The 13,467-nt window shown below is 47.7% G+C and overlaps 1 protein-coding gene across 2 annotated transcripts in view; it reads right to left on the minus strand.

Annotated features, from left to right (window-relative positions):
- The window catches only part of Efr3b (EFR3 homolog B), a 77,665-nt gene extending 66,157 nt beyond the window's left edge, over window positions 1-11,508 (minus strand). For both annotated transcript variants that reach the window (XM_085830174.1, XM_029484966.2), the window contains exon 1: window positions 11,306-11,508. In XM_085830174.1, coding sequence (XP_085686300.1) covers window positions 11,306-11,312 — 7 coding nt within the window. In that variant the 5' untranslated portion in view covers window positions 11,313-11,508. The remainder of the gene's footprint in view (window positions 1-11,305) is intronic.
- Between the last annotated feature and the right edge of the window lie 1,959 nt (window positions 11,509-13,467).

The raw sequence follows: 13,467 nt of genomic DNA on the forward strand, positions 1-13,467 counted from the left end.
GTCTTGATGGAACCCAACTGGAAATGGTGTTTTCAAGCATTCCCATGGAAGATGGATCAACAGGAGACAAAAGCCACCTGTTTTGTTTTGTTTTGTTTCTTGACAAAGCTGTGCCACCAAGGTAAGCTGGGTGACTTTGCACAAGACATCTAACTTATGAGACCTTATTATCCTTGAGAGTAGAGAGAAGAAATGGAGAAAGGCCCGCCCATCATGTAGGATTTTGGATGTAAAGCAAAAATGGCGGTCCCAGGTACCTCTGCTTAGCATATCTGTCAGCATGGTCATCCCTTTGGTCAGGGCCCAGGACAGACACTGAGTACAAAAGATGGTTGATCCTATTCCTGAATTGCTGATGAGGAAGCTAATTCCTAGCCAGGCTATAGAAAGAACCCAAGCTGGCTGGTTCCCACTAAGATGACTTGTTCACCCCCCACCCCATAGCACCATCCATTCCCACCACCCACCCTGGCTTTGGTTGCACACTGGTTTCAGGTGCCTGGGTCAGGGGATAAACTAGCCTTGCCAATCACTCCACAAGCTGTAAGAGCTTGGAAACCCTTGGAGAGCGTCCAGTCCAGCTCTTCCTATTTACAGATGGTAAAAACTAAAGCTGAGGGAGGTAGAGAGGCCTGCCCAAATTCACACAGCAACAGAGCCCGAATCAGTTCTGATGGCCAACTCCCCACCCCCACACACTCCAGAAAAGTCCTTGCTGAAGCAGAAGGACAGTGTGGCCGATGCCCGGCACCACCCACGCTTTTCCAGAACACTCAACTCCGTTCTCCAAGAGTGCTGTCTGGAGACGACATCAGTAGCAGTTCTAGTGAGTAACTTCCGGATGGTCAGATGGGTTTCCTGTCTTTACCAGCTGTCAGGCGCAGACTTGCCAGCCCGGCCACACACTCTCGGGGGTCCAGTGTCAACAGAAGACCCAGTTATTAGATGGGCACACTCCCTGCACCTCCCAGACTGAAGGAGCATAGGCTTGTTGTTTGTCAGGAACACTCATGCAGACCAGCACTTCCAAGCACCAAGACACACATTTTCTGCCTTTGCCTCAAAGGACCTTTCCATCTTGTTTTGTGATAGAATATACAAGTGACAGGGGCAGAAATCAAAATAAAGATTTGCCCATACTTGGACAAATCTTAGACGACCCTCCTTTTTGGAAAGGAAGACTGTGGGTTAATGTTGAGCTCCACACACCTAGGAGGGAATCCTTGCAAATGTCTGGCCTCCTTCGCTGCCTCTCACAGCTAACCAAGGGCTGTTTCCCAAGACTGAAACCTCAAACCAGAAGAGGAAGCCAGATGATTATCCACGAGTCTGTTCTTATATGAGTTATCACCAGTGTGGGAAAGTATAATCAGGGCGCCTATACACACCACTGCTACCATTTCAGCATTGTTCCAGACCTCAGCGAGACTCCTAGCCTATCACTGTTTATTGCCTGGAAGCATAGGCTCATGGGCTGCTGGACATTTGTGTGTGTGTGAATGATACATGTGATGGCTCTCAAGTTCAGTGCAAACCTGTGAGCTTTCACTGCATGCTGAAGTTCTCCACCTGGGGAAACAGAACTGAATAAGATAGTGACTGTACACACCAGGGGCTGGAGAGATGGCTCAGTGGTTAAGAGCACTGGCTGCTCTTCTAGAGGATCAGAGTTCAATTCCCAGCAACCACAGGCCAGCTCGCGGCTGCCTTTAACTCCAGTCCCCTCACACAGACATACATGCAAGCAAAATACCAGTTCGCATAAAAAGGAAAAAGGAATTATCGAGACTGTGTGCTCCATAGAGACTGTGCTCAAGAGGCTCACAGATCTGTCAGGTAAGGAAGTAACCGGCATCCACTGGGATGAATACTTAACAAAAGTAACAATAAGGGACAAAGCATCCTGGGGTAGGAGAACACTTGTAGTGGAGCTCTGAATTTTCCCACTATCTTCTTCTGTGCTTCCATTCTAGAAGTTTCTTTCGTGCATGGGTTGTGAGAAGCTAGGAGGTACTGGCAAGCATGATGTCATTTTGAGAGATCTTAAGGTGAAGTCTGTACAAGTGTTCTTGTAATTTAGGGATGATCCTTCGCACAAGTTATAAGTGAAGAAAGCTGGGCCGGGCATGGTGGTGCTGCCTGAAATCTCAGTACCCAAGAAGCTAAGGGTCAGCTTGGAGTGGATCAGCCTAGGCTACATCCCAAGACTCTGTCTCAAAAACCTACAAACAAGAACTTAGAAGCATGAATTAAGTGCCCAGAGTCCTGTGACTTGACAAGCCTATTCGGTTGTCCCTTCCCTGGTCCCAGCCAGGCCCACATAGGATATAGGTACACAGCCTATGCATGAGATCTACATAGGATTCAGGCCTGCTCTACACAGCCTACTCCAAACTCACCTCTGAGCAGCAACAACCGAATCCAGTCTGCTTAGAACAGAGGTTGGAGGGCAAGTTCTAGTTCATAGGCAAACTCAGAGGACAGGAAGCACCGCTTGTTCCAGAAGGTTCTCTGTCCAGTCCAAACACTGGCCACAGACTCATTTCTTAAAAACAGGGTATTGTATAGACCAGGTGGCTTCCAACTTGCAGTGTACACTAGGATGACCTTGAACTCCTGATCTTTCTGCCTGAAGTACGGGGATTACAGGCATGCACCACCCAGGATAGGCAGCCTTCTTTAAGGGTGCTGCAATCCAAGCCGGGCGTGGTGGCGCACGCCTTTAATCCCAGCACTCGGGAGGCAGAGGCAGGTGGATTTCTGAGTTCGAGGCCAGCCTGGTCTACAAAGTAAGTTCCAGGACAGCCAGGGCTATACAGAGAAACCCTGTCTCGAAAAACCAAAAAAAAAAAAAAAAAAAAAAGGGTACTGCAATCCTAAAGTCTTGGGGGGTGCCAGCCCCACTGTGTTGTCTGCCTGCCTGCCTCCCTGCCGTCTGTCTGTCTGTCTGTGAAACACATGTGCCATCTCCAGCCAATGCTCTCTACCACTGCACATCTGTCTTTGTGCTTTCTTATTCTTACTTAGTCCCTCAAGGTTATCCCTGGAACCTTTCTCTCTGACAAAGCAAAACAAGGTCAAGACCAGACCCCCATCCAGAAGTGGTTGTCTGTAGATGGCCTAGAGCCATAGAACAGCGGTGTGTCACTTTCAGAAACTTTGTCCCTTTACTCTCCTGCTCTTCCCAGATCATTACGTGTGTGTCTGAGGGCGTATGGTACAGTGAACATCACAGAGGAAGGCCTGTATCCTCTGGAAGGTGCGAATGGTCTAGAGTCAATGGCACTTGGAGTTGGAAAGTCCAAGTTCACATCTCATCCTTATCCCCAAAATAGGTGACTGTGGGCAAGTTTATTCAATTTTCTATGCCTCTGTTTTCTCATTTCGAAAGTAGGAACAATCACCCCAATTTATAGAATTCAGACATTAAGTCAGTTAGCACATAGTGTCTCTCACCTTACAAGCCTCTTCCACATCAAGATACTGCTGTCAGACCACCGGATGAAGTTAAATAAACTTTGTGCCATGTACTGAGCACATCCTTGTAAAACACGCAAAAAATAAAATAAAATAAAATAAAATAAAATGATATCTGTTACACTTAGTGTGTGTGAAGTCAGGAGACAAATTGTGGAGGTTGGTCCTCTCCTTCCACCAGCTGGGTCTTGGGAATTGAATTTATGTTTTCAGTCTTGGAGGCATGCATGCTTACTTACTGAGCCATCTCCCTGGCTCTGTAAGTCACAATCTTGATAAAAAGACTTTTATATTTTGTGTCTTCTAGGATGGGTAGATCATGCATAACTGCTATGTCACAAATAACTGGCAGTTTTTTTTTAATCTATTTCCATTCAAAACAAAACCAAGCAAATGAGAATCAAATGGCTAACACCTTAAAAAATACAGCACTTATATTCTTACAATTCACTGAAATGTAAATGCTTAAAAATATGGACATGTGGGGCTGGAGAGATAGCTCAGCGGTTAAGAGCACTGTCTGCTCTTCCAGGGGTCCTGAGTTCAATTCCCAGCAACCACATGGTGGCTCACAACCATCTGTAATGAGATCTGATGCCCTCTTCTGGTGTGTCGGAAGACAGCTACAGTGTACTCATATGCATAAAATAAATAATTCTTTAAAAAAGATTTGTTTTTATTATTTTCACTTATGTGTATGAATGTGCACACTTGTGGAGGCCAGAGAAGGTGTGGGGTCCTCGGAAGCTGGAGTTATAGTCCAGTGGTTCTCAACCTTCCTGATTCTGCAACCCCTTCACATGCTTCCTCCATGTTGTGGTGACCTCTACAATAACATCATTTTCATTGCTACTTCATAACTATTATTTTGCTTCTGTTATGAATCCTAATGTAAATATCTGATATGCTTACCCCTATGAAAGGGTTGTTCAACCCCCAAAGGGGCCAAGACCCCCAGGTTGAGAATCACAGTTATAGGCAGATGTGTGCCAATTGATGTGAGTACTGGGATTCGAACTCACGTCCTCTGGAAGCAGAGCAAGTGCTCTTAACCTCTGAACCATCTCTCCAACCCCCAGTATATATACTTTAGCTAGATGACAGGATTTTTGAATGTTTTCATCACAGGGGAATGATAAATGTTGGAGCATCTACATGGGTTTTGCCTGATTTGAACATTTTAATGCACATATATGTATGAATATATATACATATATATGTGTATATATATATATATATACACACACATATATATAAAAAAAGAGAATAAAGAACGGGAGGTATAGGGAAGGAAGGGCAGGCCATGCATGGTGGGTACCAGGAACTGTAGGAGGCTCAAGATTTGCAAGATATATATATATATATATATATATATATATATATATATATATATATCATGAGTCCCCTAAATATGTTCATGTGTGTGCACGGACGGGTACACAGTGCTGGGATCTGCTCTAGTTTAGATCTGGAATGTTCTCCAAAGGCCCATAAACTGAAGGTCTGGTTCTGAGCCTGGCACTACTGGAACGTGGTCAAGTCCTGAGGCTAAGTAAGGAGGGGAATTGAGGGTCAGTCACTTCCCTGAAGACACTGGGACTCTGGCCCTGCCATCTCGCTTAGCTTCCTGGCCACTATGAAGCCAGCAGCTTCTTACCACCTTCCACTATAGTGTGCTATCTCACTATAGTCCACTATAGTGTGCTATCTCACTATAGTCCACTATAGTGTGCTATCTCACTATAGTCCAGAATAGTGAGGCCCACTGACCATACACCACTAAACTTGTGAGTCAATAAATCTTTTCTCTTTTAATTTATCACAGATTTTTAATGTAGCAATAGAGAACGAAGTAACATACCGACTGATGCAGGGTATCAGGCACGTCAAGTAAATACTTGACCACTGAGCTACAACAAGCCAGCCTCAAATAAATATCTATTTTAAGTAACAACTGGCAACTTTTCATTAACTTGAGGTTGGGGAGGATGTACATAGGTCATGTGGGAAAGAACAGAACAGGAACTTGTGTAAAATGAATAATCCCAACCATGTAAACAAGTGCATGAAACAGGTATCAGGATAATATTTGTTATAGCTAGCTATATTTTCAGATTCTCTAGAAGGGGCATAGCACCAATAAAGGAAAATAAGGATCATTTCTTAAAAATTAAGTTTTCTTTGAATTGGGGACTAACATATAACAAGCACTGTACTTAAGCTATGAGGCATAAGTTTTATTTATTTATTTATTTAGTCTCTTTTCCTAAATCAAGAGGCAAAGGGGGTAGGGAAATTGGTTAGGGGATAAAATGCACCTTGCCATGCAAAGGGGAAGACTTGAGTTCCAGTCTCCTGAACCTACTACATATGGCCAGACATGGTGGCACCCAACTGTCACCCCAGCATTCTTAGGGTGAGATGGGAGTCAAAGATAAAATGACCCTGAAAACTCCCAGGCCAGCTGGCCTGGCACACACAGTGCAGTGGTGAGCAAGCTGAGTCGAGAGGCGAGAGCTCGCACCTGAAGCTGTCCTCTGACCTCCACACACGTGCCTGGCATGCGTGGGTGCCCCTGACACACCCCACACAACCATAAACACATATATCATACATACACATGCAAACAAAATAAAGAAGCAGTGAAGAATCGAGGAAAGGAGAAAAATTGGGCAACCCTCATTCAAATTAATTTCCACGGTGAAGTGGGCGTTTTTTTTTTGTTGTTGTTGTTTTGTTTTTTTCCAGAGTATGTGAGTGTGCGCATGCACTACGAAAAGCTCCAGTTGAAGGTTAACTGAGGGTCAGAGCTGGGCTAGGGCATTGCTCTAGTCAGTGCTCAGAGCTCAGTGCTCTTTCAGAGTCGCTGGCCAAGAGTGACAAACAGCAGAGATCCAGAAAGAAAGCAAATGGAAAGGACCAAGGATTTGACCAAGTGGCAAATCATAGTATCCGGGTAAACTGTAACACGACACCAGGAGCTTTGGCGGGTTTTATTCAGATGTTTGTTCTTTTGTTTGTCTGTTTGTTTTTTGTTTTTCAGGACACAGTTTCTCCATGTAGCCTTGGCTGTCCTGGAACTCACTCTGTAGACCAGGTTGGCCTCAAATTCAGAGACTCTCACCTGCTTTTGCCTCCTGAGTGCTGGGATTAAAGGCACGGGCTACCGCACAGCTCAAAATTTTGTTCTTTGGGGAGGGGGGATTGTTTGCTTGTTTTGTTTTGTAGTTATGGGGATCAAGCCTCAGTGGTTCTACCACTGAGCTAATCTCAAGCCCCAAAGAAGGATATGAATGGGAAGCAGAGAAGGGGTGATCCCATCCACCCCACCCACCCCTGCCTCTCCCCTTCTCCTTCTTCAGATCTTCTGTGAAGTAATGTTAATTTCTTGTTTTTAATTGCTATGAAAGAACAACACTGAGACAGCCTGAATCACTGAACTGTGAGCAGCAAGAGATAGAAAACAGGCTCTACCCACGGGGGCCTCTTCCAAAAGAGAGTAAAGAACGGGAGGTATAGGGAAGGAAGGGCAGGCCATGCATGGTGGGTACCAGGAACTGTAGGAGGCTCAAGATTTGCAAGAGAGGTCACTATGACTCTGTCTGTGTGTGTATGTGTGTGTGTGACAGAGAAAGACAGATAGAAACAGAGACACACACACACACACACAGATGAAACTGAGACAGACAAAACCAGAGAGACAGGCAAACAGGCAGATTTCTGCAAAGGTGAGTCTTTGCACCTCAAGGAGAGTCATCCTGGCCCTGCAATACCTCTGCTCCAATTATAACAGTTGTGCAGAATATATTGGATGCACTGAGCCCAATTTCAAAAGCTGGACACCACTGCTCTCTCTACAGGGAACATTCTCCATCACAAAGTAGGGAGGGAACATAAGCTGAGGACACAGAGGAATTAGGCAGGGCAGCTTTGGCTTCAGTGGGGCCAGCAAACCCAGACCACACTGTGGTGGGGAAATCCTCTCTAGTCTCTTTATGCTTCCTGGCCAGCTGCCCTCAGTCTCTGGAGGCACCCTTCTCAGGAAATTTGATCTGGCCTCAGTGGGGAAGTGGGACACTCTCACGCCTCTGACCTTGGTGAGAGGAGTAGGTTAAATCTTTAATATCTATCTATCTATCTATCTATCTATCTATCTATCTATCTATCTATCTATCTATCATCTATCATCTATCTATCTATCTATCTATCTATCTATCTATCTATCTATCTATTTATTTGATGTATGTGAGTACACTGTCTCTGTCTTCAGACACACCAAAACAGGGTATTGGATCCCCATTTCAGATGGTTGTGAGCCACCATATGGTTGCTAGGAATTGAACTCAGGACCTCTGGAAGAACAGTCAGTGCTCTTAACTGCTGAGCCATCTCTCTCCAGACCAAGTTAAATCTTAATTATATAATCCCAACCAAAAGATAGTGGGATCCACCTTTGTAGAAAACTTGTCTGGTGACTGTCCCTCTCCAGGACAAAGTACTTTTCATCATGACTCTTGTCACTCCATGTTTAGAGATATAATCAAGACTATATGGCAGAAAATGGTAGCACACACCTTTGGTCCCAGAGGGAGGCAGAGGCAGGCGGATCTCTGAGCTGAAGGCTAGCCTGGTCTACAGAGAGTTTCAGGACAGCCAGGGCTACACAGAAAAGTCCTGTCTTAGAAAAACAAACAAAGAAACAAACACAGTATAGGAAGTAATCTGTGACCCTTTGGGAGCCATTTAAGAAAGTGATCATGGTTTAGAACTTAGTGAATGCACAGCTTGGATGGGTCAGAGAACAGCTCAAGCTGGTGTGGATTTTCACACGCTTGAAGCCCACCACTCCAGAGGCAAAGGCGGGAATATGAAGAAGCATTCAAGGCTAACTTGGGATGTAGTATAACCCTTGTCTCAAAAGGAGAAGAAGAGGAAGAAGAGAGCTGTTTAGTGGGTCATAGCCAGGTCAAGGTCGCATGCCTGTTTGGGCTGTGGTGAGAGGAGGTGCCAACAGGCAGAGAGGAGAAGCTCCCCAAGGGCCCGAGATGGCCAGGCTCTTCTGTGCACTGCTGTGCAAGCCTAGAGCCTCTTAGGAAGCTCCTGACCCCATTGCTTGGCTTTTGAAGGGAACAGCAGACCCGGGAGGTGGGTGGGTGTCTCACCATTTTATAGAGAAATAGAACTCAGAGACATGAGCCCACTTGTCTAAGGCCGTAAAGCTGTGAAGGGCTCTTGAGTTGGGACCCACGGACCCCACCCAGGTCTAGGATCCCACTGTGCCCTCCGAGAAAGACAAAGGGCCTTTGGTCTCCTATCAGACAAAGGCAGCAGATAGACTGAGCCAAGCCAGATAACCGAGTTATGGAGGACAAAGGTAATGTAGAGACTGACAAGAGGAAAAATGAAGATCTCTGTGGAGCTGGCAAGGGTTGAGGACACAGTCTGAGGATAAGGCACAGTTCAAGGATCTGAGTTTATAACAGATTGCATCACGAAGGTAGGTGGTCAAAGGTCACCTTTATCTCCAGCTCATAGGCAGCTTCTGGTTCTATATGTCCTTACTATGCATCAGTTCATAAAATGCCTGCTGGCATCTAATGATAGACATTCTCCTGAGAAAGTTGGAGAAGGGAGATTGGGGTGGTGTCGGGGGCCACTGGTGTCACCTTGTCTTATTCCACCAATCACCCTGGACGGGTCACTTAGAAAATTAGGTGAAAGAAGAACAATCTGTAGGAAGTCCATAACGCCACCTTTTCTCTTTTCTTTTTTTTAGATATCCCCTCCCTATGTAGATAGCCTCTTCCCATGCGGCAGTAGCTAACCTGTAAGTCACTATGTAGCCCAGGGTATTCTCTTCTCCCATCCCTTTTCATCATCTAGGGAAGAGAATGCTAACAGCTCTGCAGCCCCTCACTCTTCACTAAGGCAAGACCACACTGAAAGGCAGGCAGGCAGGCAGGCAGGCAGGCAAGCTAGGCCCCCCTGGAGAGCAGAGACAACTCCAGAGACCAGTCTCTGCAAGGGGCCAGCTCCCACCCAGCACTAAATGTGCTTTTCCTGTGCTGGAGCCAACTCCCCAGAGGAGCCCTCCATCACGGCCTTTCTATGAATCATTTAGGATTAGTTCCTGCTCTGTTTGCATCTGGGGAAATAAAAACATTATTAAAGAGAATTGGAATTTTGTGGTGCATCCAAAAATAGCCCCCAGTCAGACTGACTTCCACATCCTTCTCTTTTAGCCAGCTCTTCCAACAGGAGCACACCAAGAACCCCTCCCCTAATTCTCAGACCCCCTAAGTAAGTTACCACATTATCTACTAGATGTAATATGGTGGCCTGGGGCTGCTAATTCTGGCCCATACTGATGGACCTGTCCTAACTCCTTCCCGGCTGCAGGTGCTCCTGCAATCACATGCTTCTGTCAAATGATCTGCAGCTTCAGCCTGCTCCCTCTGCAGAGAGGGGTGGGGAAGCACAGACAGAATAAAAGAGCTCTATGGCTCTTTCTACCTCCCAACAGGCAAAGCCCAAGTCGAGTCACCTTTCAGAGTCCCCACTGGTTATGGGTCCAGCCTCTGAGGACATCTCCCCTCTCCCCATTTGCTCCACCCAAGAGAATTAATGCTAGCTGAGAGGGCCTGCTGACACCTCTATAGGAATCATAGTGTGGCTGTGTAACCAACTGACCTGGGAAGGAGATGCAAGGCAAAAAGTTAAGTCTTTGTCTTCTAAATAGGGGGCTCACCAACTGCTGAGTCTTTTCAGCATGCTCTCTGTGCTAACAAACTTTGTGACTCATGGTCTGTTCACAGAGGCAGCCAGCAGCCTTAGAAATGGGTTAAATTGGGAACATACACTTCTAGATCACTCACCCCTCAGGTGCAGCCCGAGCCCCTACCCTGCAGTAGGAGACGGAGAACAGGGCTCCAATTCTTCTGCTGGCCTCAGAATAACTACCAGAGACCTGGGCTCTAGTAAACTGTGTCCACAGGAATACACGCACACATGTACCCTTGGTAGAGAGCCGATTCCTACACTAGTCCACTCTTTTGATCTGCAAAGTGGGACCCCAGGAGCGCTTTCCTCATCTACGCTGCCTGTAGAACCCGAGAAATTCTTGGCAAATGAGCAGGCAGAGCCTTGAACCGTGAGGGTCTCGGAGCTGCCACACATTCGTGGGGGCGGTGGCTGCGTAATTGGGAGAAACCCTCGAAGCAGCATCTTTCCCTATCAGCCCTCCATAGGACCAATCTGGAAGTTGGGGAGCCTGCATACCATTAGCAGCAGTGTTAGGTAGAGGCCAAGTCCACCCAGCTCAGAGATGAACCTCCAGCGCCGGCTCGCTCGCCAGCTCCTGCACTGCCGGCGCCGCCTCCCACATCCAAGGAGCCCGGCAGCAGACTGGCAGTGAGCAGCTCTCCTCTACCCTGGACCACTTTCGCGCATCAAACTCCCAAGCACAAGCCTCTTTGTTAATTCTGCAAATACTGTCATACGATCACCTCCAACACTGTCGGCTCAGCTCCGGAGATACTCGCTTTTTCCAAAGCCGGGTGCCTCTAAGCCATCAGAGTCCCTACCTGGCGACGGACCACCGCCCCTAGCGCCTGCACACGCCTGCCCGAGGGATCTCAGGGGACCAGAGAGTCCCCCGGCCTGAGGCATCTTTGTCCTCTCCGCACAGACGCACGCACAGGCGACTGAACCAGCCTAGCCTGGCACCAAGTCGGCATTCTCGCTTTTGCGACGGGGGCCACTCCGGGGGGACAAAGGTCCGCATCTGGAAGTTTGCGGGCCCGAGCCGGGGCGCCAAGCCCTACCTTACCGTACATCTCGGCGGGGAGGCCGGCGTAGCCGCGTCGCTGGCTGCTAGTCCTGGCCGCGCCTGCCTTTCATTCACAGCCCGGCGGGCTCAGGCAGCTGCGGGCGGAGACCCGGGCGCCTCGGGAGCAGCCGATGGGGGGCCGGCGGCGGGCGGGACAGAGCCGGACGCCACCCGCCCATTCAGCGCCGAGGTTGGCTGCCGCCTCCTGCTCTGGTCCGCAAGCTAGGCGGCGCGCAGGGGGCGGAGCTGTGTTCTGCCACGCCCCTCCCCCTTGGCCACTGGCGGGCTGCCTCAAGAGCCCCGCCTCCATCCCGGACCCTCTCTACCCTTCCCCAGTATGGGGCGAGCCTTTTACCTACCTGACGCCCCAGGAAGCCCAGGTTCTTCGGTCACTCAGTAGATCATCCATCCAAATTCCATCTCCTGGCTCAGCTCTTACGCGGATCGCTGACGTGTCCTTCAAACTGATGACACACACACACACACCCCACGCCAGGTCAGCCGGGCGCTGGAAGCTGCAGGTGTGCTCCATTCAGGCTGCTCAGACGAACCTGCTTAGGGAACCTAAGGAGCAAAATTGAGGCATAACCCTCTTCTTTCTGCGGGCCCCCAAACTCTAAGTGTTTGCTACCTGGGTCAGGTATTCAGGAAATACAGCACACTCCCAACCTCCAAGGCTGCAGGAAGTCCGCTTGATTTTTCCTCTCCAGTTTTATTTGTGTAATCTGCAAGCTTTGCAGCCAGCATCCCCCTCCAGTGATGTCCCAGAGCTGATTTGAATTCGGTCTCTTCCACTTGATCTGACAGAGTGAGAAGCAGACACAAAGGGACTTAAACCCCAGGCCAACGCCCCAGCCCTGGAGATCTCTGCCTTCTGTTTCTCTGGCTTTTCTATCTCTATTTCTTAATTTCTCCTCTTGCCTCTTGATGGAGGCTTTGTGTTTTCTTCCCGACCGTAAAAATTAGAGAAGGGCCTGAAAGATAATGCAATGACCTTCGTTTTATTTATTTATTTATTTTATTTCGTCTTGTTTTTTGAGCCAGGGTTTCTCTGTCAGCGCCTCTTTGAGCCTTGCTTCGTGTTGAGAAATTTCCTGAAACCTACAGTACATAGTGGGCACCACATATTGTTTTCCTTTTTTTTTCCCCAAAGCAAAGATCAAACCAGAGAGATCCAGTCCCTGGATCTGGAGACGGCGCTCAAGACAGTGGTCACTGCACCCCAAACCAGCATTTTCTATTTTTCTTTGGCTTCATTTCCCCAGACACATCCATCAACCCACCTGCACCTCTCCTAATCTGATGCTTCCTGTTGCCTTGATAAACAGAATGACCAAAAAACACTTGGTTAAGAAAGGGTTTATGTCATATTAAACGTTACAGTCCATCACTGGGGGAAGTTGTCCTGGTTTGAATGGATTGTAGTGGAAGATGAAGAGTCCCTGTAGCTCTTGTATTTGAATGCTGGTCCCTAATTAGTAGAATTGTTTCCGGGAGGATTAGGAAGTGTGCTCTTGTTGGGGGAGGTGTGTCAATGGTCAATGGAGATGGCCTTCGAAGTTTCAAAAGCCCACACTAGTCCAGTGCTCGCGCTCTCTCTCTCTCTCTCTCTCTCTCTCTCTCTCTCTCTCTCTCTCTCTCTCTTTATCTCTCTCTCTCTCTCTTTATCTCTCTCTCTCTCATGCTTGTTGACCAGATGTAAACTCTGATCCACAGCCATGCCTGCCTGCCTGCTGCCGTGCTCTCCACCATGATGGCTGTGGACTCTACCCTCTGGAAATGTGTGCCCTGAACTGAATTGTTTCTTTTATAACCTGTCTTGGCTATGGTGACAGGATATTGGGATCAGCAATAAAAAAGGAACTAAGACAGGATTCTTCCCTAAAGTTCCATGGCCAGTAAGCAATTTCTGGAGTGATGTAGCTGCCTGCATGCTTCACCAGGGCACCAATGGTGCAGCTTTTAGTTATTCCCCATGCTGGGTGGGCTTTCCAGTGGCAAAACTGCCTAGTTCCTTGGCTCCTGTACGTGACCCCAACAAACTCCTCGGCCCATCAAGATAGACTTGGGTTGGATTGTTTCTTTGGTCTGCTGATATCCTCTCTATCTGGGTTTAATAGAAATAAGCTCTCAGAAAAAATAACACAACAGAGACAGTGTAA

This window comes from Mus caroli, unplaced genomic scaffold, assembly GCF_978045245.1.
Source record: "Mus caroli unplaced genomic scaffold, Mus_caroli_1 scaffold_14, whole genome shotgun sequence".
Classification (NCBI taxonomy): Eukaryota; Metazoa; Chordata; class Mammalia; order Rodentia; family Muridae; genus Mus; species Mus caroli.